Source organism: Engystomops pustulosus, chromosome 8 (genome assembly GCF_040894005.1).
Source record: "Engystomops pustulosus chromosome 8, aEngPut4.maternal, whole genome shotgun sequence".
In the NCBI taxonomy this organism is placed as follows: domain Eukaryota; kingdom Metazoa; phylum Chordata; class Amphibia; order Anura; family Leptodactylidae; genus Engystomops; species Engystomops pustulosus.
In genome coordinates this window covers 24,305,887-24,327,220 of record NC_092418.1, presented here as the reverse complement: position 1 = coordinate 24,327,220, position 21,334 = coordinate 24,305,887, and the positions used below count along the sequence as shown (strand labels likewise).

Here is a 21,334-nt window from a genome sequence, read left to right as displayed (position 1 = left end):
ATAAAATATGGGGGCTTTATATACATAAGAGGAGTGCTGTATATAGTGTGGGTGCTGTATATGCATTAGAGGGGTTTTGAATATAATGTGGGTGCTATATATACATTAGAGGGTACTGTATATAATGTGGGTGCTCTATATAATTTCCGGTTGCCGTTTATATATTAAGGGGGAGATGCTCTATGTAATAGAATTCATATTTTATCTCATAGATGTTATCCAGAGGACACCATGCTGTAAGTGACTGTGGTATATTTAAGGGCAAAGTGTGGAGATATGTTGCAAAGAGCTGAAGAACTCTTAGGGCAAATTCTGCCGTGATGAGTCTTGAGTGTGAGACGTTGTCATAAAGATCTGAACCTGATGAGGGGGACACATCCCCTGTACTAGATGCCACAAGAGGGTGTGGAGCACCTACTGTAAGGTCTGAGGTGTCCAAATGCACTGCTGGGCCCTGACACTGAGCACATCTCCCCATGTAAATTGGAAGAGCATGATCCCTTTAATAAGGCCCTTATCCCCCTTTTCTTTTTGTTCATTTATCCCTAATATTATTGTTGTCATAGTTTCTGCTGCTGTAACGCTGTGAATTTCTCCACTGTGGGACTAATAAAGGATTATCTTATCTTATCCCTGATCTAGTGCTCAGCTTCTGGTGGTGTGCTGCCATCTGCTGGACACTTCACAAATCCACATGTTGTCTCTACAATGTACCTACAAATTGTGATGCCAGGGTATCTGCACGGTCTCTTCTATAAAAAAGGATTATTGTACGATATCCATAAAGAGAGATTATACGTAGCATCTAGAGTTGTCCAGATTTTCTATTTCATACAAATAAAATTGCTACAAAAACTAGTGAGGTTTTTGTAGAGAACATTGTCCCTAAGACTTGATGTAAACTTCCCTAATGGCATAATGTGAGGAATTTGATTGCCACCTGGAAATATTAGAAAAATATTTTAATCCCATTATCAGAAAAATGTGAGTCGCTTTGAGTAAGTAAAGTTTTCGGTAATTTTATGTTCATTCATCGCCATCTGCAGGTTATGGGAAGAATTGCACACAAACTATTTATTACAATCATTTTTCTTCCTTTAAAAAGAAAACAACTTTTTGGTTCTTTTTTATTGCAAGACTAAAATTATAAATTTTTCACCTTCGCTTCCACAATATACTGCAATACTTCTGTATTTCTGTACATTACATATACATTGCTTCTCTATTACACCCTCCCTTTAAGAGTGTCATGTCTGGGAGTCTTTGAGAGACTCCCTAGGGTCACACTTCGGCCATAGCCTCAATTGTCCCGAATTCAGAGGCACAATTTAGGGTTTTTCGGTATGTCCTACTTTCCTCTGTAGCAGAAGTAGGAGTTGGATGTAATGATGAAGCAGGGAGCCATCAGATTCCTGCACCACCAGTCTGCCTCGTTTATTAGCTTCTCTAAGGCCATAGGTTGCACTGTGAAAAATTTTAATAAATTGAAAAACAAAACTATATGATAACACAGTTAGAAGCTGCATCTAATAACTCACTAGTGACAATCCGCTCCATGGGGTCCAGAAGTTTGTGCTGACTTCTTACTGAAGAATTTGGTGACATATCTTTAGCTTCTTGTTGCACATCTCCACACTACGCCTCTAAAGATACTTGCATTCACTTGCAGTATGGTGTTCTCTGTACGTGGTTTATTTATCATATGACAGCCCCGCCACTGCTTCTTGATGTATCCGGCGAGGGCCTGCGCAGTGCTTATCTCTACGCCAGGCCCTTGCAAGGAGAGCTCAGGCATGTGGACAGCAACGCCCTGCACTGGCCCACTCCAGGCCGACCGCTCCACCCTTCATGCCCCACTGAAATGCAGAAACTTGACAAATTGCAAATCCAAACAGGACAGGCTCATCATTTCCATCATAACACTAAACACTAAACTGTTCAGGCATAGAGGGTCCCGATTTTGAGAATTGAGGCGTGGCTTCAGAGGAAAAAGCGCAGGCTTTAAAATGTGGCAAGTGTGCCTGAAATTAACTACTTCCTTCCTGGATGATGAGGTTGGCCGCATGCTGACTACAGTGACTTGTGCGTAAAGGAAAAAAACACTTCTAGTTACTACTAGATAGCCAGCATCTATCTCAACTCCCTCATTCCCTCCTCACTCAGGACTTCTCTTCAGCAAGTCACACATCCAATGTCTGTCTTAACTCCCTCATTTTGCCATCCCTCAGGAATTCTCTTCAGGAAGTCACACAGCCAACATATCTCTCAACTCCCTCATTTCCCCCTCCTCAGAAAATCTATTCAGCAAGTCACACAGCCAATGTCTCTCTCAACTCCCTCATTCCTTCCTCACACAGGAGTTCTGTTCAGCGAGTCACACACAGCCAAAGTCTATCTTAACTCCCTCATTCTGCCATCCCTCAGAAATTCTCTTCAGGAAGTCACACAGCCAACATCTTTCAACTCCCTCTTCCCCCCCTCCTCAGAAATTCTATTCAGCAAGTCACAGAGCCAATGTCTCTCTCAGGTCCCTCATTCCCTCCTCCCTCAAGAATTCTCTACAGCGAGTCACACTGCCATTGTCTCTCTAAAAGCATATTTTTTGGCACATAATTAGAAAGCTCGGAGTAAAAATTTCCACTCCAAAGCACAATCTTAGATGTTCCCGGAGTCATAGGATGAGGCTGTGCAAGATGTTGGATTGTAAATGCAAAGGTGTCAATTTGTTTAGTGGACATACATACATTCACATATACACTCAGATTATATATATATTTAATTAATCTCCCCACTATAAGATATAAGCAAGTGGCATAACAATCACGGTCACCCATGGTGCAACCACCACCAGGCCTGCATCTTCCAGATTGGTCCATGAAATGGATTATGACTGCAGCGCTGGCAGAGACACTTCTGTGCACTCTGCCTGCACTCTCAGTGACCTAGGTGTCGTGTATCATGTGACCTGCGTCCTGTACCACCAGAAGCCGGGCAAGGGTTTATTGTTTTTTAGGGTGACCCCCCTAAACACTGCAGTACTAAGGAGGGCAGGGGCTGCTGAACTCTCCATAACCTAATGAGGGTAAAAAAAATTCTCTACTCTTTGTTTCTTATTAAGGGGCTATGGGGGTCTGCTGAACTCTGTATTAATCACACAGTGTTTGTAGTGTAAATACAGTATATCATGTATAAATGGTGTATGTGTAGAGTATATACAATGTGTGTGTATATATAGTATGTGTGAATTGCATATATAGTGTATCTGTGTAGTCTATACATGTAATCTGAAGTATAATGTGTAGGGATGCCTGCCCCCCCACCCCCCGATCCTTATACAACTGGATGGGCCTCTTGTATCAAGAGGATCGGAGACCAAACCTGTTCTAGTGGCTCATGAAAACCAATCAGAGCTCAGCTTTCATTTTATAAACTTCAACTGAAACAGTTTTGCTCTCAAAATTTTTTGATAAACCTCCTCAGATAGTAAGGCGACCTCTGAGGATGGAGGAGGGGAACTCCAGGGATTTATATTTACGGAAGGAGGCTTTCATTTCCGGAGCCCCCAACCTTCTATACTCTGTATACTCATTCCTATTTCCTTCTTTTAGAAAGAAAATTAGATAGTGTCTGTATAAAGAGTTGTGGTCTACAAACCAGGTAAGAATAACCCAATAGTAGACCCCAGTGTAAGACCACCAAGACCCCATAGCAGGACAGTTGTAGGATCTGATGATATACGGGGTATAGGGGATGGAATATCTATGCACTGATATGCATACTGTGTTAGCCTCCCACTGGAGTTATTAGACCACTAATAGGAGGTATATTAAACATTTAGGATCCTAGGGAGTGGGGTTAGGTACAGATTAAATTTTGCCTCTATTTTCATGTCCGGAAAGTTAAGAGATTGGGGGTCATTTACTAAGGGCCCGATTCGCGGTTTCCTGACGTGTTACCCGAATATTTCCGATTTGCGCCGATTTCCCCTGAATTGCCCCGGGATTTTGGCGCACGCGATCTGATTTTGGCGCATCGGCATGCACGTGACGGAAATCGGGGGGCGTGGCCGAACGAAAACCCGACAGATTCGGAAAAACCGCCGCATTTAAAAAAAAAAAAAACTGTTGCGGAGCTTGCACTTACCTTCACTCAGCCCGGCTCGGTGAACTCCAGCGCGTTCCGATGCTTTTCAGCGCAGCAGCGCCACCTGGTGGACGGCGGAGGAACTGCCTTAATAAATCCCGTCCGGACCCGAATCCAGCGCAGAGAACGCGCCGCTGGATCGCGAATGGACCGGGTAAGTAAATCTGCCCCATTGTCCCTAAAGAAATCTGTATGATTGTACCTTTGTGTATGTTTTTAGTAGCAGCAGGACTGTGAAATATCAATTTATATTCCAGCTTCTTAGTGCATTGGGGGCGTGTCCTCACACTGCTGTGATCTGAGTTCTCTGCAGCAAGTTTCTCCGTTGCAACTTACCAGAAAGCAATGGTCAATTTCATAGCGGATCACTGCCTCCTGCCAAAGGCCCAGCACATATAAGGCACCAGAACCCATCCCAAGGTCAACCCACAGCAAAATGTAGCTGGGCCCAACTGTTTTTTTAAGAAAATTAAGTCATCTCGGAGTCTTTAGGGTTTCACTTCCCCAGACATTTAAAAATGATTTTCTTTATTAAATATAACAGGAAAATTTATACAGAAAATGGAAGTTAATCATGTGATACTTAGTTGGACACTAGAATGTAAAAAAAATATTATTTATAAAAGTGTTTTGCCCCAATTATATTGTTCTAGTCCCCGCTTCTTATTGGCATATGATCCGATTTTATACAATCCCCAAATTCTTCATCAATTTTACATTTTGTTTTAGCAGAAACAATAGGATAAGGTATAGGACAAAGATTTTGTGAGTGATGTTTTAAAAGAGATATCAAGGGAACTGAAATAACCCTCTTCTGGACCAGGACCTTCCAGTCCAGTTTCAACCATGGAATGGATAAAGTCTAACAACTTTGTCCCCGCCTTTCTCTGTACAATAACTAAGCCGGCCCACTTGTCTGTCACACCGATGCAGAGAGGCGTCGGCCTATTCATTATAGGCTGGAGGAGGGATGAAGGGGCGGGACATGTGACCCCTTGGCAATACAAAACCAGAAGTTGAAGTAGGATTTTATAGTTCCCTGGATAACCCCAGAGTATTCATTTTGATAATCCCATTGGATTAGAACAATCTCTATAGATCACAGGGTGTCCTTCTGCTGGGACCCTCCGTGATCAATGATGCAACGTTACACAGCGCCCACTAACGTTGTCCGACCCGAACAACCGTAACTGAACTGGCATGCTGACATGAGTTTGGTTCCGGTTGCTCTGCGTTCGGTCCCGATGTTCCATGTAGCGCATGCTGTCAGTGTGACATAGTTTGATGCATCACACTTACAAGTGTGAAAGGGGCCTTACAGAGGCCTCAGGTGTGCAGGGTCCTCCAGAGAGTTACGGACAATCAAATTACTTAAAATTCTTGCACATCCAACATCCAAGTAACTCAGGCCTCTATGTAATTTTAAGGCATATTAAGACCAACAGCGAAACCTCTACAAAAATGTCAGACATGTGGGTCCTACATTACACACCCCAAAAGATCAGTTATTCCCACAGAATAGAAAAGGAATCAGACAGCACCATTCTTTGTGTAGTGGCCAAACTAAGTCATTGAAGCTTTCCCACTGTTCAAACAAATGGCAGCTGATGTGCAGTAACCTGGTCTGACCACTATACAGGAAATGGAGCTGTCTACTTCCTGTTCTACTCGAACTTTATCCGATGCTGAGAACAGTTGATCAGGGGTAGAGTGTTCATATTGGGTTCAATTTTATAGAAAAATGTTCAAAATTTTAAGCTTAAGAATCCCTAAAGTAGAATAAAACAGGCCAAAATCAATCGATGTCCTAGCCTAACACTTTGAGTTACAAGGGGCCGTTTTACAGTAAATGTGCAACCCAGATTCATGAGATATCTCCTCTGGCATCTTACGAGAATGAAAATTATTTGGAAAAAGACTAGACTTACGCCCAGGTTTTTCGTGTTTTTTTTCTTTTTTAAGACCGGCAAGCAAGTTGAACCTATTAATATCACAAAGAGGACACAAACACTACAGTCATCATCTCAAGATTTCTTGTGTCTTGAGTTGGTTTCCTTATACAACTACAAGGCAATCTTTTACAGGGGGGGGACACAGAGTCAAACATGCTATGTACATTTCACATTTTGTCAAGATGTCTGTCCTAGAACGGCCTCATGTCTTCCATCTCGGCAGCTCTAGTCAAGGATATGGAGGGAAAAAAAATATATATATAGGAAACCACAAAGTGAAAACCCAGGTGCCAAAAACAGCATTGTGCTTCCTAAATGAAGTGGCACGGTAGTCCGTCACGATCTTTGAATCGGGCCAAGGTGGCTCAGTTTTTGTATCCTGCAGCCCATGCCTTTAAGACTCGATGTAAAATAATTTCTTAAGATTCGCCCATATTGTATCCTTTATCACGGAAAGGAGTCTTTCTGTTTTCTCCAAAAAATGGCACAAGTTCATGGCAACAGTGAGGTGCGGTACATTGACGATGTACATTTCACATCCCATTACGAGGTGGGGGGGATACCTGTACAACATAAAAAAAAAAAATCTCATGACTATTCTGCAAAGCTCTCTGGCAGCGGATGATCAGGCTGCGCAGCTTTAGCACCATTGAAAGTAGAAGCTGGAGATCTCCAGTTGTAGACGTCTCGACGGTCGGCGGTGAGGTTTCCTGCTGTAAGGATATGTCCTCCTCAAGTTAATCTCATTGTTAAAAAGCAATAAATAAGACAAATGTTTTTGTAACATTTGGTCCAAAGACCCAAAAAATCCAAGCTGTCCGTCCTGACGTCAAATAAAGCAAGACTTGTATATGGCAATTAGAAGGTCGGTCAGCACTGAGCGTGAGTGGCGGCAGAGAGGACATGCCAAATATGTTTTCTGGTCACCCCCTCTCTTCTATTACATCCTTTGCCAATCCAAACATGGTGGTCTTGGATGGTTATGCATCGCATCTATCCAGAAGTAGTGAATCACATTTATATATGTGCCAAGTAGATCAATTATTAGATACAAACAATACAAGAGGGGGGGGGGGTCGGGTGATGAGACGTCTGCGGAGACGTAGTGGTTTTAGGGTTTAGTTGCCCTTTGAACACAATTGGCAAAAATGTTGAAGAGGAGCATTCACCATTTCCACATCATCAAAAAGCATATACTACACAGATACCGGTGCAGCCTCTATCACACCACCATAGGCTGCTTAATCCCTTGACCAAAGAATTGACTGGAACAATCCTTATTTGCATACTAGGTGCCGAAACTATAGGCACAAATTACTCAGAATCGGTGGGGTATGGAAAAATTTTTCCAGCCGCGCTGGTATCTGTGGAGTGAGGCCCATGGATTGGAAAGATCTGGAGTTGGTGAAAGGTCCTCTCTAAAATGCAAACATTTCTGTGTTCATATAAAGGGCTACAGTGGTTTCTACTTCACACCAGCGTAAAGAGGAGGTTAAGGGCAGTACTGACCCGAAAGCTTGACTCACTCAGCCAATCTTTCTTGTTCTATGATGCCTATCACACTTCCCTAATGTTGTCACCCTCAGAATTTAACCAAAGATCTAGATTCAACTATCAAATTTTGTACTATTGTATCCTGAAGAAGAAGCCTTAAATCAAGTACCTTATTCTCCTAAAACAAGTCAGTGCAGCGTGGGGAGTCTCCTGTACGGCATATGTAAAGGAAAATTATGGTCAGTCGCACATAGGGGTGTGATTGATCGCACAGGAAGGGGCGCGGCCACCCACACAGGAAGGGGCGCGGCCACCCACACAGGAAGGGGCGCGGTCACCCACACAGGAAGGGGCGCGGTCACCCACACAGGGGTCCTACAGGAGAAAATGTTTATCTACTGCTATGTTACATTATGTGAAGGTAGCAAACATATTTGAGATGGAATTTAAAGGGGTTTCTAGGATCATAAATCCACGGCTGCTTTCTTTCAACAACAGTGCCACATTTATAGAGAGGTTTTGTGAGGTTCTACCGCTCAGCCACTCCTACACGACCATAGGGCAAGTATGGGGCCGATACTGGAAGAAAGCAGCCAAGTTGTTCTAGTGGTAGAGCGTCTCTTTAATTTGGTAAACTTCCAGTATAGACCAAGAGAGACAAATCAGATCACAGATTATTGAACCACAGGGATTAGATGCAGCATGAGGTGACCACCACCATCTGGAACGTGCGCAGATAATCTGGTCATTGGTGACAAAACGGCTGCCAGCCCTGCTCACTGCTTAGTGCATTTTTACTAAGAAAACAATTCAATATCAATATTAATCACATGAAGTGGTTTCAAAAAAGGAGGTTACAAATAATACTGGAATAAAACATTGGCTTTGTGCAGGGGTCTGGGGACAAAAAGGCAACGTTAAAAACATAGATGATCAAAAACATATACAAAATAAAAAAAGTTCCATACATATTAAATAATAAAATTGTACGAAAATTGATCGATTCCTGTCGAAAAAGGGAAAAAACGGAGAGAAGGAGGAGAATTCTGTAGACAGAGATATAAATGGTTAAGATTCCTGGACTGAAGATACGAGATGAGCTCCTCATTGAGGTTAGCGAGGAACATCCCAAGTGATTCCACATTTTCCATGCAATTTGCTCTTCCGGTGGGCAGGAGGTGGGGTTTGAAGGCGAGGAGTATGGGTAGGGGGTGTCTAGAAACGCCAACGTGATTGGTAGACACATTGAACCACACAGCAGGAGGAGTCCGGGGCTGTAGAAGGTGGACATCTGGCTGAAGACGTCTTGTATTGCCCGCCTCTTAGCGAGCCTCCGATTCTGGGCGGTTAGTAGCCAGATACTTTGCTCTCATGCTTGACGTGTACTGAAGGACAAAAAGAACATCGAATTAGCGCAGTCAACATTGGCCAATATAAGGGAATGAGAACCCACTCATCGGAAGAACCAACAATGCTCAACTCCCCTACTACGGTATGATGACCACGTGACCCCCGGTGATGAATGGTGGATACATGGGAGTTGTGTTATGTAGGAAAACGGAACAAAAGACTCTGATGAACATTGTATAATACAGACACAAGACGTGTGTTGTCTCATCTACCGCCAACGACAAGTAGAACAGGAACGACCTCTAAAGACAACCAAACGAGGGGTCATGACCCTCGCTGTATGCAAAACTGTGCCTAGTGCTTCACCTTGGGACGGACCCCCCTTTGATCAAACATTCAAGGTCGAGACTTTTAGTCCCATAAAAGGTCCTTAAAAACACACTTTAATATTGGATTGTGGTGGTCTAACTGCTTCGACCCACCTACGATTGACAGATCGGGGGAACTAAGGTGCTCCACAGACGTTCCATACTGAATAGGACAGCCCCATAGAAATCAATGGGACACAAGTCGAATTTGATCCTGCGGGGTCCCTGCAGACGGACCACCAGTCATCAGAACTTTATCTCCCATCCTGTGTGTAAGGTATCAATGTCCAATGAGAACTTTTTTTTATTTTTTACTAAACTAAAACCCTAGCTTGAAGATTGGGGTCCTACCACTGGGGCCCACAGTCCACGACTCTAATAACTATAGAGGGTCTCAATGATCCAGTCATCTCCTATCCCGTTCTCTGTTCTGCTACAATATTCTGTTTCCTATAAATCACGTGGCGGGTGCCACAGACTACCTCGATTAAAAAAATAAAGCCATAGTAAGATCCGTCAACAGCATCTTTTTGTAAGGTAAAAAAAAAAAAATTCAATAAATTTCCTAATACAAGAAATATGGCCACGGAGCAAGGATGACCGTACTCCACAACCAGACCACATGGAGGAGACGAGATATCATTACTGTATAATAGAGAAAAACTTCAATGGGTCACGTCCTCCGTTATACACATGGATCTTCACGTGACCTCTTGTCTCTTGTGTTGCACCAGTGACCGTGTCAAAGACCGATATTTTCACAGAAATAAAGGACTCCATCAGATTTTACCCCTCTTAAAATAGCAGCCCCCTCAGATCGGGTATGAAATGTCCCTTCTAAAATTTTATGGGAAATCTTATTTGTTTACCTATTAGAAAAAAAATCTCCTCCAAAGTCATGTGATAATGAGCAGAGACAAGTCATTTGTTGGCCGAGAAGAGTTCCTTTTAGAAGCTGGAGGGGGGCAGCATTTCAGTAGCTTCTATTTTTGGTTTCTTTATTACCTAGAAGTCATTTAATATATAAAATCATCTTTGTGATCAGACTTGTGGTTCTGTGATCTACAAAACTGGAAATACGGGCATTTAAAAACATAGCTTGTATTATTATTATAGCTGGAAATGTGAGCTATGCGTTTATAGCTTTGTTTATGCGTCTGTGTGCTTTACTGTCTGTATCTGCCGTTCTCTAGCTCAAAGAACCACAATCCTGATGTGATCTGAAAGATGAGATTTGTATCTTTACTATGACACCAGCAGCATGCTTCTAGGTGCTATAGAACTGTAGATAGGAACTTCTGACGCTCTAATGACCTGTAGCCTCCAAATTTGACTCATCTCAATTTGAATATGTTCCTTTCTCATGACTTTGGAGAAGTTTTTATTTTATAGTTAAACAGCCCAGATTTCACATATAAGAGGGAATTCTAGAAAGGACATTTCATCCCCCACCTGAAGCGGATAGTAGTTTAAATTAGGTAAAATTTGGGGAAAGTCTCTTCAATCTAATCCTTGACCTATAATGTCTGGATCACCTGAAAGCAAGTGTAACACAACAACAGCCATGAAAACAATGGAGGGAGATGACAGGAAATCCGCGGAATGCTCATTGTTTTCTGCAGGAATGGAGGTCAATGTGTTAACACCTGCGGAGGGGAAGGAAACAAGAGAGAAGAAAAACACCAACAATTTACAGGTCCGGAGTTCTGGACAAGCACGGGAGGAAGGTGAGGAGGGGGGAGGGTGACGAGCGGAGATCATCCTCATGCATGCAGCGGGCGGGTGCCACAGCTCTGCCCTCCGCCAAGTGCCAGGGCGGCCACAGCCAAAGCCGAATATCATGAAGCACAGCAGCCGGCCAGACATGGTAGAAGCACAGACAGCGTGAGTCCATTGGAAGGGATCAAGCAAGGACAAAGAGGTCGTGTACAGAGGAGTGGGGGAGGGGGATCATGGAGAGATGGGGAACAGCTACTGAAGCAACATCTGCATCCTGTAGGCGCAAGGCGAGTAATCAGAGGCACCCACAGATTATGTATGGGCATCACAAGACCTAGAAATAGGCAATGCAACAATACAGGGGATAGACTTGCCCCTCCTGTGGTTTTACAGGACTGATACCCTGATGTACTGCTCACTCTTTGGCTAAGGAGAGGATAGGGGTGGTAGGGCATTATTAAAAGGGATGGACTTATATGGAACCAGCAAACTAACCTACAATAACAAATAGATCTATAAAATCTGGTATTATACAGCAGTACAGCTATCCCTATATTGTTCCTCCCCATGCCTGAAAGCTTGCACAATCCATGTAGAGGACTCCCCATTAATACATATTCATGTGCTTATATTTCCGAAGCACCTCCAACTTACTGTTTGACTATGGGCATGTTCTCTTCATCTCACCGATCATTCACACTTTGGCTTTGTGACTGCTGGAGAGAATTCCGGAGGGAGGGGTTGAAAGAGACACTTGCTGTGTGTGATTGGCTGAAGAGAAAGCTCTGTCTCCCTCAGGAATTCTCTTTAGTTACAGGAAGTGAAGGTGTAGCGTCAAAGGGGGCCATTTGCATAGATTCAAAGACTGTAAGCTCTTGCGAGCAGGGCCCTCACTCCTATTGTTTCGTATGACTTATTACTCTGTGATGATGTCTTATTTTATTTGTATGTTCCCCAGAATCTGTAAAGCACTTCATAATTTGATGGCGCTATATATATATATAATTCTAGATGGTTTGACAACTTTACTAATGGAATGTGGAAACTTTGAGGCATAGAAAGGAACAATATAGGGATAGTTGTACTGCTTTAACAATCCACTTGGCTTCCTGTACATAAAGTTGCGTGGGCTCCTGTAGTCAGTTGTCTTACACCCAGATCAGTGGTCAGTGAGGTTAGTAAAGAGAGCTTCTAAAATAAATCGGTATGACCGGATTTATATTTCAGTGAAGCAAGTGGATGTCGGCAAGCGCACTGCACAGTACAGTGGTATATTGTCTCACTTGCCAACTTCAGGGGGTGGAAGGAGACAAGAAGAAAGGTTCATACAACAGCACTGTTCTAGGTCAATGGTTTGAACTGGAATTAGCCTAAAGAGTAGAGTGCTGCTACTACTGAATAGCAAAAGGGCTGAACTTTTTAGTACATTTTTGCAAACGCCTTTTAAAGGGGTTATCCATCAACCAGCAAGAGGCTGCCCCAACTTTCCCCATACCATATATAAACATTTTTGAAATATTAAAACAACTTTTCATAAATTCTCTCCTTCCGTGACACCGGGGACAGTATGCTGTTAGCACTCACACTGCTTCTGAGCTGCACAAAATAAAAACTCGGGGCTCTTGGTATCAGAGTATATAGTGTATAGGGAGCCACAAGTCCATTCATTATTCAATGTTAAAAGCCTCAATAGCAATCTCCTTCCATTACAGGATGTTACTACATTACAATATGAAGCTATATATGGGGTTATATCTTTGTATATCAGTATTATATGGCTCTATTAAAGAAGATTGTTATTGAAGCTTTTAGGTTAGATAGCCCTCTCCATACTTATCCAGTGTGAGACACCTTGTAAAAATGTTGTACTTCTCATTGCATGTCAGAAGCGGTGTGAGCGCTGACAGGAGACTGTTCCCAGAGAAAGAAAGTAGCATTTCCTGCCATGTTAGAGAGAAGCTTCATGAAAAACTAATTTTCAAAAAAAAAATTGTTAAATACATCATATGAGAAAAATGTGAGCTAAATTTTGTAGCCATTTTTTGGCTTTAATTCAGGTAAAAATATTCACATGATTGGGGGAAGACCACCTGATACCTTCATACGTTAAATAACAGACTCTCAAAATAAAATGGAAATCTGGCTAAAACAGAGCAAACTCGGTATATCTGTATCTGCATTCCTGAGATGCAATACCAGGCAGCAACCATGGAGTGTGGGTGGCGCTGTTCCTAGAAGAAAGCTGGTACAAGCCACAGGCAGAGACACTTCTGGGATGATCTGATGGATGCTATAGCTGTACACAAATCTGTGACAAGCAGAAGCCGTCTCGCCAGGTCAGGAACATGCAGGCTTGGCACAGCCGCCACAACGGAGGAGGAACGCCAGACAATACTGGCATCATTATCCATGAGGAAGATAAAGGGAGCAGCAGACCTGGCAGATCATAGTCCTATCCACTGTCTGCAGGGATATTTACACTGATTATTATTTTTTTCATTTTTTTCTGCATTCTGTACTTTATGTATAGTTTGTGTCTATTTGTGTATATATATTTTACATTAATTTTTTTCACTTTTTTTATGCCCAATGGTTTTTCTAAGCGGTGGGCTGACACATACTGAGGCAGCGTAGGCCAAGAAGAAACTTTTTGGCACAGACTGGGCACATGGGGGGTCATTAGATAGGATATAGGGATGAGTTAAGGAATACATGGCATATATATTTTGCATGGCGTGTTGGGGACATGTATAGTACAAGGTGCCTGGCCTTTGGCGACTTGTTCTCAGACAATTGCTTGGGGATCAGGGTGGGTCTTGCATTGACAGCCTGAGGATGCCAATACAGTAATACAGGATGGCTCCCTGCTCTGCCATTCAAAGTGGAGTTATGCAGTAGAGGCCTACTCAGAAATCCCAAATCCGCCACCGAGTGTCCTGCTACACCATATCTAATCCCCACAGTGTCCTGCTACACCATATCTGATCCCCACCGTGTCCTGCTACACCATATCTGATCCCCACCGTGTCCTGCTACACCATATCGGATCCCCACCGTGTCCTGCTACACCATAATCGGATCCCCACCGTGTCCTGCTACACCATATCGGATCCCCACCGTGTCCTGCTACACCATATCGGATCCCCACCGTGTCCTGCTACACCATATCGGATCCCCACCGTGTCCTGCTACACCATATCGGATCCCCACCGTGTCCTGCTACACCATATCGGATCCCCACCGTGTCCTGCTACACCATATCGGATCCCCACAGTGTCCTGCTACAGAATATCGGATCCCCATAGTGTCCTGCTACACCATATCGGATCCCCACAGTGTCCTGCTACACCATATCTGATCCCCATAGTGTCCTGTTACACCATATCGGATCCCCACCGTGTCCTGCTACACCATATCGGATCCCCACCGTGTCCTGCTACACCATATCGGATCCCCACAGTGTCCTGCTACAGAATATCGGATCCCCATAGTGTCCTGCTACACCATATCGGATCCCCATAGTGTCCTGCTACACCATATCGGATCCCCATAGTGTCCTGCTACACCATATCGGATCCCCATAGTGTCCTGCTACACCATATCGGATCCCCATAGTGTCCTGCTACACCATATCGGATCCCCATAGTGTCCTGCTACAGAATATCGGATCCCCATAGTGTCCTGCTCCACCATATCTGATCCCCATAGTGTCCTGCTACACCATATCTGATCCCCATAGTGTCCTGCTAGCGTCTTATCTGATCACCACTGTCCCTCTTCGGGCTTCGGTTCTAGTGTTTGGGGAGTTTGCAGTTTTGGCCCAGAAGGAGGAAGAAGAGGGAGAAGACGAGTGCAGGGTAGAGGAGTAGGAGAGGGGTGAGTGAGGGGAGGGGGACCTTGGTTTCAGTACCTGTTCCTTCCAATAGAGAGCGCTGTTACCAGTACGTCCGTGCACTGTCCGAGGGCTTAAGCTGCCAGCTCAAATGGCTGCTACTGTCCATGGCAGCCAAATACAACTGTGATGTCGCAGGAAAGAAAGAGAAAAAGAAAGTGGAGCCTGAACGTGCATGAAACATGAAATAGTGCAGCCGACACATCATGGTGAGTTGTACAGCCATGTGTGCGCAAGAGGGGGCGCTATCACTCTACAGGAATAGCCCTGGATCAAGGAGGGAGCACACAGAGGAGGGAAGACCGGGAGAAGAGGAACCAACAGACACTGGACCAGGTCAGACGCCTTTACACCTTCTCGAAGATCAGTACCTGAAAATGACTGCATGTCAATGAGTCTCCTACAGATTTTGGGATCAAATACTCAGAACTGGGTCATTGTAGAATCTCCTACACTATAAGGGTATGTTCACATTGGCAAAGCATTGGACCCTGCAGCCGATACCAGAGACTGAGCCATGGGATTCACTTGAGCCAAATGCTACATAGGAGAAACTGTAGGAGACAAGTTTTTTCTCAGGCTTTTTCGGAAGCAAAATGAAACAAACTCAGTGTGAACATACCCTTAAAGGAAGCCCAGCAGCAGTGTAAGGTAAGGCGAGACATGTAATCATAACTTTATGTAAGTTGTTAGGACTTGGCATGTCCTAACACTGCTGTGCTCCTAGATCTCTGAACAGAGTTGCTCCATGATGTGCTCTGAGTAAATGCTGTAAGTTTTCCGGTTGAATACTGCAGCAGTAACTCAGAGCAGAGGTGAAGGGTTGTGGAGAAGACAATGCAGCAGTGTGAAGACACCCCCCCAGAAGCTACAATCCTGGAATATAAGTCCAACTCTCACAGTTCTGCTGCTACTAACAAGATTCACAAAGGTATTCACAAACATGCTGGCAGGTTCCTTTTACACCGCTTTTCTTGACTATTGCACCAACCATGTCCCACATTGTCCATCACCTAGTAACCTGAGGACCCTTCGCCATCTGGTTAATGTTCCCATAAACATTACAATAAATGTTGGACAAACCCACAGATCCTGATGACTGACCATGTAATGTGTATGGCAGGACTCTCTCCTGCTGGTAGATATAGGGGGTAAGGAGTATCTGACATGCTGGAGGTAAGTTACCAGCAGATACGCGTCTGGCAGCGTCTTAAACCCAGACTTTGAGAACTGCTGAGCGTGCATGTGTATGGGGGAAGAGGGTGGTTATGGCCATTAATCAAGTATTTGGTGAGCAGGTCTAAGGTAATCACCAGCAATCAATAACCCTCATCATCCGCATTACTGATACATAAAGACCCCCCCACACTGGATACACTGACCAGTATGGAAACAAAACTTCACCATTCCTATAGAAGAGACGCAATGAGGGTAATGAGTCCTAATTAGCCAAGTCTTGCATGACCGTTCAATTTGCTTCTTCATTATTCCCTTTAATGAGCAGCCCCCAGGGGGGAGAAGGCAGACGCGGAGATTGTCGGGGCTCCAGGGGGTCATCTGTCAATTCCGAAAGCAGGAAATCCATTCTGTATGTGATTCGTGTAAGGAACATCGCTCATAAATGTCATACTGGATCAATGGCCTTTATCAGTGATATGTTGTGTATCCGATACCTAATCCATAGAAGATGCCTATAGAATTGGGTTTTCGTTCCAGAATTGTTAAAGAATTTACATTTACAGATCTCCTGAATTATAAATGAGGACATTTTGCCTGATTTTTTCCACCAATAGGGGGAGCTAAAGAGTCTACCGCATACTGTTCCTATAAACTAGTATGCTCCCTCTAGTGGTGGCTGCAGGGAAGCAGAATTTTACACCTAAACTACAGGTGGATTCAGAGTTCAGTACCCAAAAAAAGAAAAGGAGTAACAATCACAGATACAACATGGAATAGTGTACACAAGAACGACATGGTGTACATCCATTACAGGGAAGGATGAACTACATCTGAAGATTTCCGCTCTTGGACAGGTTAATGCGGTTGCCATTGGTTTAGTTTTGAAGAAATAAAAGTCCCCAACCTATAGCAAACAAAGGTTATGGGTAACCTGCTTAAAATCCTCTGGGAATCCTATAGGCCCACATAGGGATGGCAAAATGGAGAAAGTCACCCATGAAGGTCAAGCAGGAGCGGAGGTCCTTCCCGTTTTCGAGAGGCTCCTAGATATTTCAGGAGTGTTGCCCAATTCTAAAACACTCAAACCATTCACAAGATACCCCGCCCTGGGTGATATAACACTATTTCTGGACCTTTTCTTAGCAGTTTTTCAATGTGTAGGCTCCTTCTAATTCTCGGTTTTCCCTGACCTAGCAGATATGAAGACCTCCATAGACAACACATGGAGAAAGCATTGGACTCAGCTTCCCATCTGTGACACACTCAGAAGGAGCTGCACCATACAACTGAGAGGTACGGATGCATTTCATGGAGAGCTGTAATGCGATCTACCTGTGAGTTGCAATCCGTCTTGGAAGACCAAGACAAATTCTGCAGGGATTTCAGTATAGGCAGGAGGGAGGAATAGGAATAGTCAGAAAAGTGGAGCAAGACAACACATGGAGAAGGCATTGGACTCTGCTTCCGATCTATGACGCACTCAGAAGGAGCTGCACCCTACCACTGAAAGTTATAGGTGTGAATCCAGAAGCTTCTCCAGCATGTTACTTTCTCTTTGCTTTTCTGTTGCTCAGCTCCTTCTCTACACTCAATAGCATTTCATGGAGAGCTGTAATGCAATCTACCTGTGAGTTGCAATCCGTCTTGGAAGACCAAGACAAATTCTGCAGGGATTTCAGTATAGGCAGGAGGGTGGAGTAGGAATAGAGTCAGAAAAGTGGAGCAATACAACACATGGAGAAGGCATTGGACTCCGCTTCCCATCTCTCTGACACACACAGCACCATACTACTGAGAAGTATTGATGTGAATCCAGTAGCTGCTCCAGCATTTTAGCTTCTCTCTGCTTTTCTGTTACTCAACTCTTCCTCAACGTGCAATAGCATTCCATGGAGAGCTGTAATTAGATCTTTCTGTAAGTTGCAGTTTGAATTGGAAGATCAAGACAAATACTGTAGAGATTTCACTTTGGGCAAAAGGGAGGAGAAGGAATAGACCCAGGTAAGTGGAGAAAGAAGCACTTTCATCTGATAAAAATACTGTATTACTAAGTTTTTACTATTTTTACTAATCCTACTGATTTATGGTAAGTTTGTGGAAAAAGTAATGACTTAGTGGACCTGACACTTGTGGCCCTGGACAGAGTAGGGGGATATTTGTTCTGTTTAGTGTCCCTAAAAGCCCCTTTGGTTGTACTTAGTTAGCTCCAATTCATCCCAACGCCAGTGCTAATCCCTCTTGTTATATGTTTTCGATATTCTGCTTCCAAAATCAAAGCCCCCTAGATGGGGGGGGTATGTAATATCAACAGAAGTGAGAGCAACTCCATGTAAATGGCCATGGCTTTGGAATGAGATGCTGACACAAGCACGTATGGATGGGAGGCAGAGGGGTTCACATACTTTTGGCCAAATTCCTTCCTAAAACAAACGCAATACCTCCTGACCTACATTTTCTACAATCGTCCAGGTTATAGAGGTGTGAGGGGTCCAGACAGGGAGTGATTCGGCTTAAAACAGGGATGAGCTGCAATACCGGACGCAATCAATCACAAAAGCAACGCTGTTTCGGAGAGGAGCTAGGGGAAGGCAACTATCTTAAGGTCTGAATATGCAACACATAATGTAAAGGTCTTATAAGAAACTTTAAATTTCCCTTTAACACTTGCTTATCTGTTCCCCTGATAACCTATTTGGGGGGAGTCTGCAGCTTTACAATGATTTAAAGGGAATAGGAGTAGACCTGCAGTACTCCATCCCTGACTCTCTACTATGGACCAAGTCTTCTGCTCTATCCAGTCTATTACCTGACACCGAATGTAGCCTGGAGTGACTGATTGGTAAGGGGTGTAGGTTTCGGACACATAGCTATGAGTCAAGACCACCCCTTTAAGGCATTGGTTATTTTGCAATGCGCCAACGCTTATATGATGCCAACAAATTTCGTGTTTAGTGCCGATTGTTCCTGTGATCCTATGAATAGCTACAAGCCTGAAACGCGTCAGTGTTCACTACCTCCTACTGGAGGCGCTACTGAGCTGCATTCCTACAGGCAGCAGTGAGCCCTAACACACAGTCAGCTCTGCCGTGATGATGTACAATGGGGGGTGAAGTGGCGACAAAACTTACTGAAGGAGGAGGTGACTCACGGCCAATCAGAGGAGTGTTCTCACAGCGGGGATTTTGGAAGTTTGCATTCTGACTCCTGCAAAAATGGAAACACCTTGATCAGAAATGGTGGCTCCAGAATCCAGGTGTCGAGATGGAGACAAGAAACAGATTCTGCTTAAAAGAACGCATCAGTCTAAAGCAGCCTTCTACTAAAGGGTTAATAAGAAACGATTGCTAAGCACGTAGCCTCCTATAGGAGGAGGAGGAGACTGGAGACACTATAGACATTTCACCTGAAAGCTCCTTATATAAGAGGATACAGCAGGTGCCCTGCCCAAGGGGGAATAGTGGGTACAGCTACACCAAGTGCCCCCAATCCCCAAATCTTAAGGTGCCCCTTTCTGGCCCCACAAAATTCTCATATGGCCCAAATTACAGAAAAATTTGGTTGGGTGGTTTTGTAGCTGGTGGATCTCCAGTCACCATCTCCTAACATGCATAGAGCCAAACACTTCTATATATGGGAACATTTCCAACACCACTGTAGCCCCTAAACAAATCTAATCCTTCTCCACCTTTACAACATGATGTATGTGAGGTCTGTGTGGCCAGGATATGAATGTAATCATCAGTTTTCACCTCCTTCAGTCCATCAAGGATCTGTTATGCCCGGTACTGACACAATCACGTCAAACAAATGGCTCCCTCTCCATACACAGTCTGTGTGATAGCCCAGTCCACCTGTATAGTCTGCTGTGTTCTCCCCTTACACTGTACACTCATACACCGTCTGTGTGATAGCCCAGTCCACCTGTATAGTCTGCTATGTGCTCCCCTTACACTGTACACTCATACACAGTCTGTGTGATAACCCAGTCCACCTGTATAGTCTGCTATGTGCTCCCTCTCCATATACTCATACACAGTCTGTGTGATAGCCCAGTCCACCTGTATAGTCTGCTGTGTGCTCCCCTTATACTGTACACTCATACACAGTCTGTGTGATAGCCCAGTCCACCTGTATAGTCTGCTATGTGCTCCCCTTATACTGTACACTCATACACAGTCTGTGTGATAGCCCAGTCCACCTGTATAGTCTGCTATGTGCTCCCCTTATACTGTACACTCATACACAGTCTGTGATAGCCCAGTCCACCTGTATAGTCTGCTGTGTGCTCCCCTTATACTGTACACTCATACAGTCTGTGTGATAGCCGAGCCCACCTGTATAGTATGCTATGTGCTCCCCTTATACTGTACACTCATACACAGTCTGTGTGATAGCCGAGCCCACCTGTATAGTCTGCTGTGTGCTCCCCTTATACTGTACACTCATACACAGTCTGTGTGATAGCCGAGCCCACCTGTATAGTCTGCTGTGTGCTTCCCTTATACTGTACACTCATACAGTCTGTGTGATAGCGGAGCCCACCTGTATAGTCTGCTGTGTGCTCCCCTTATACTGTACACTCATACACAGTCTGTGTGATAGCCGAGCCCACCTGTATAGTCTGCTGTGTGCTCCCCTTATACTGTACACTCATACACAGTCTGTGTGATAGCCGAGCCCACCTGTATAGTCTGCTGTGTGCTTCCCTTACACTGTACACTCATACACAGTCTGTGTGATAGCCCAGTCCACCTGTATAGTCTGCTGTGTGCTCCCCTTATACTGTACACTCATACACAGTCTGTGTGATAGCCGAGCCCACCTGTATAGTCTGCTGTGTGCTTCCCTTACACTGTACACTCATACACAGTCTGTGTGATAGCCCAGTCCACCTGTATAGTCTGCTGTGTGCTCCCCTTATACTGTGTGTGATAGACCAGTCCACCTGTATAGTCTGCTAAGTGCTCCCCTTACACTATACACTCGTAGAAAGTCTGTGTGATAGCCCTGCCCACCTGTATAGTCTGCTGTGTGCTCCCCTTACACTGTACACTTATACACAGTCTGTGTGATAGCCCTGCCCACCTGTATAGTCTGCTGTGTGCTCCCCTTACACTGTACACTCATACACAGTCTGTGTGATAGCCCAGTCCACCTGTATAGTCTGCTATGTGCTCCCCTTACACTGTACACTCATACACAGTCTGTGATAGCCCAGTCCACCTGTATAGTCTGCT

General features: G+C 44.3%; 1 protein-coding gene across 4 annotated transcripts in view; it reads right to left on the bottom strand.

The window, feature by feature from the left end:
• Positions 1–4,654: 4,654 nt before the first annotated feature.
• The window catches only part of TTYH3 (tweety family member 3), a 64,027-nt gene continuing 47,347 nt past the window's right edge, over positions 4,655–21,334 (bottom strand). Inside the window, exons 13-15 of one of the 4 annotated variants that reach the window (XM_072120322.1) lie at positions 19,226–19,301; positions 14,937–15,042; positions 4,655–8,974 (exon numbers count right to left, since the gene is read on the bottom strand). In XM_072120322.1, coding sequence (XP_071976423.1) covers positions 14,962–15,042; positions 19,226–19,301 — 157 coding nt within the window. In that variant the 3' untranslated portion in view covers positions 4,655–8,974; positions 14,937–14,961. The remainder of the gene's footprint in view (positions 8,975–14,936; positions 15,043–19,225; positions 19,302–21,334) is intronic. The other 3 variants (XM_072120325.1, XM_072120324.1, XM_072120326.1) reach the window with 3 other exon arrangements.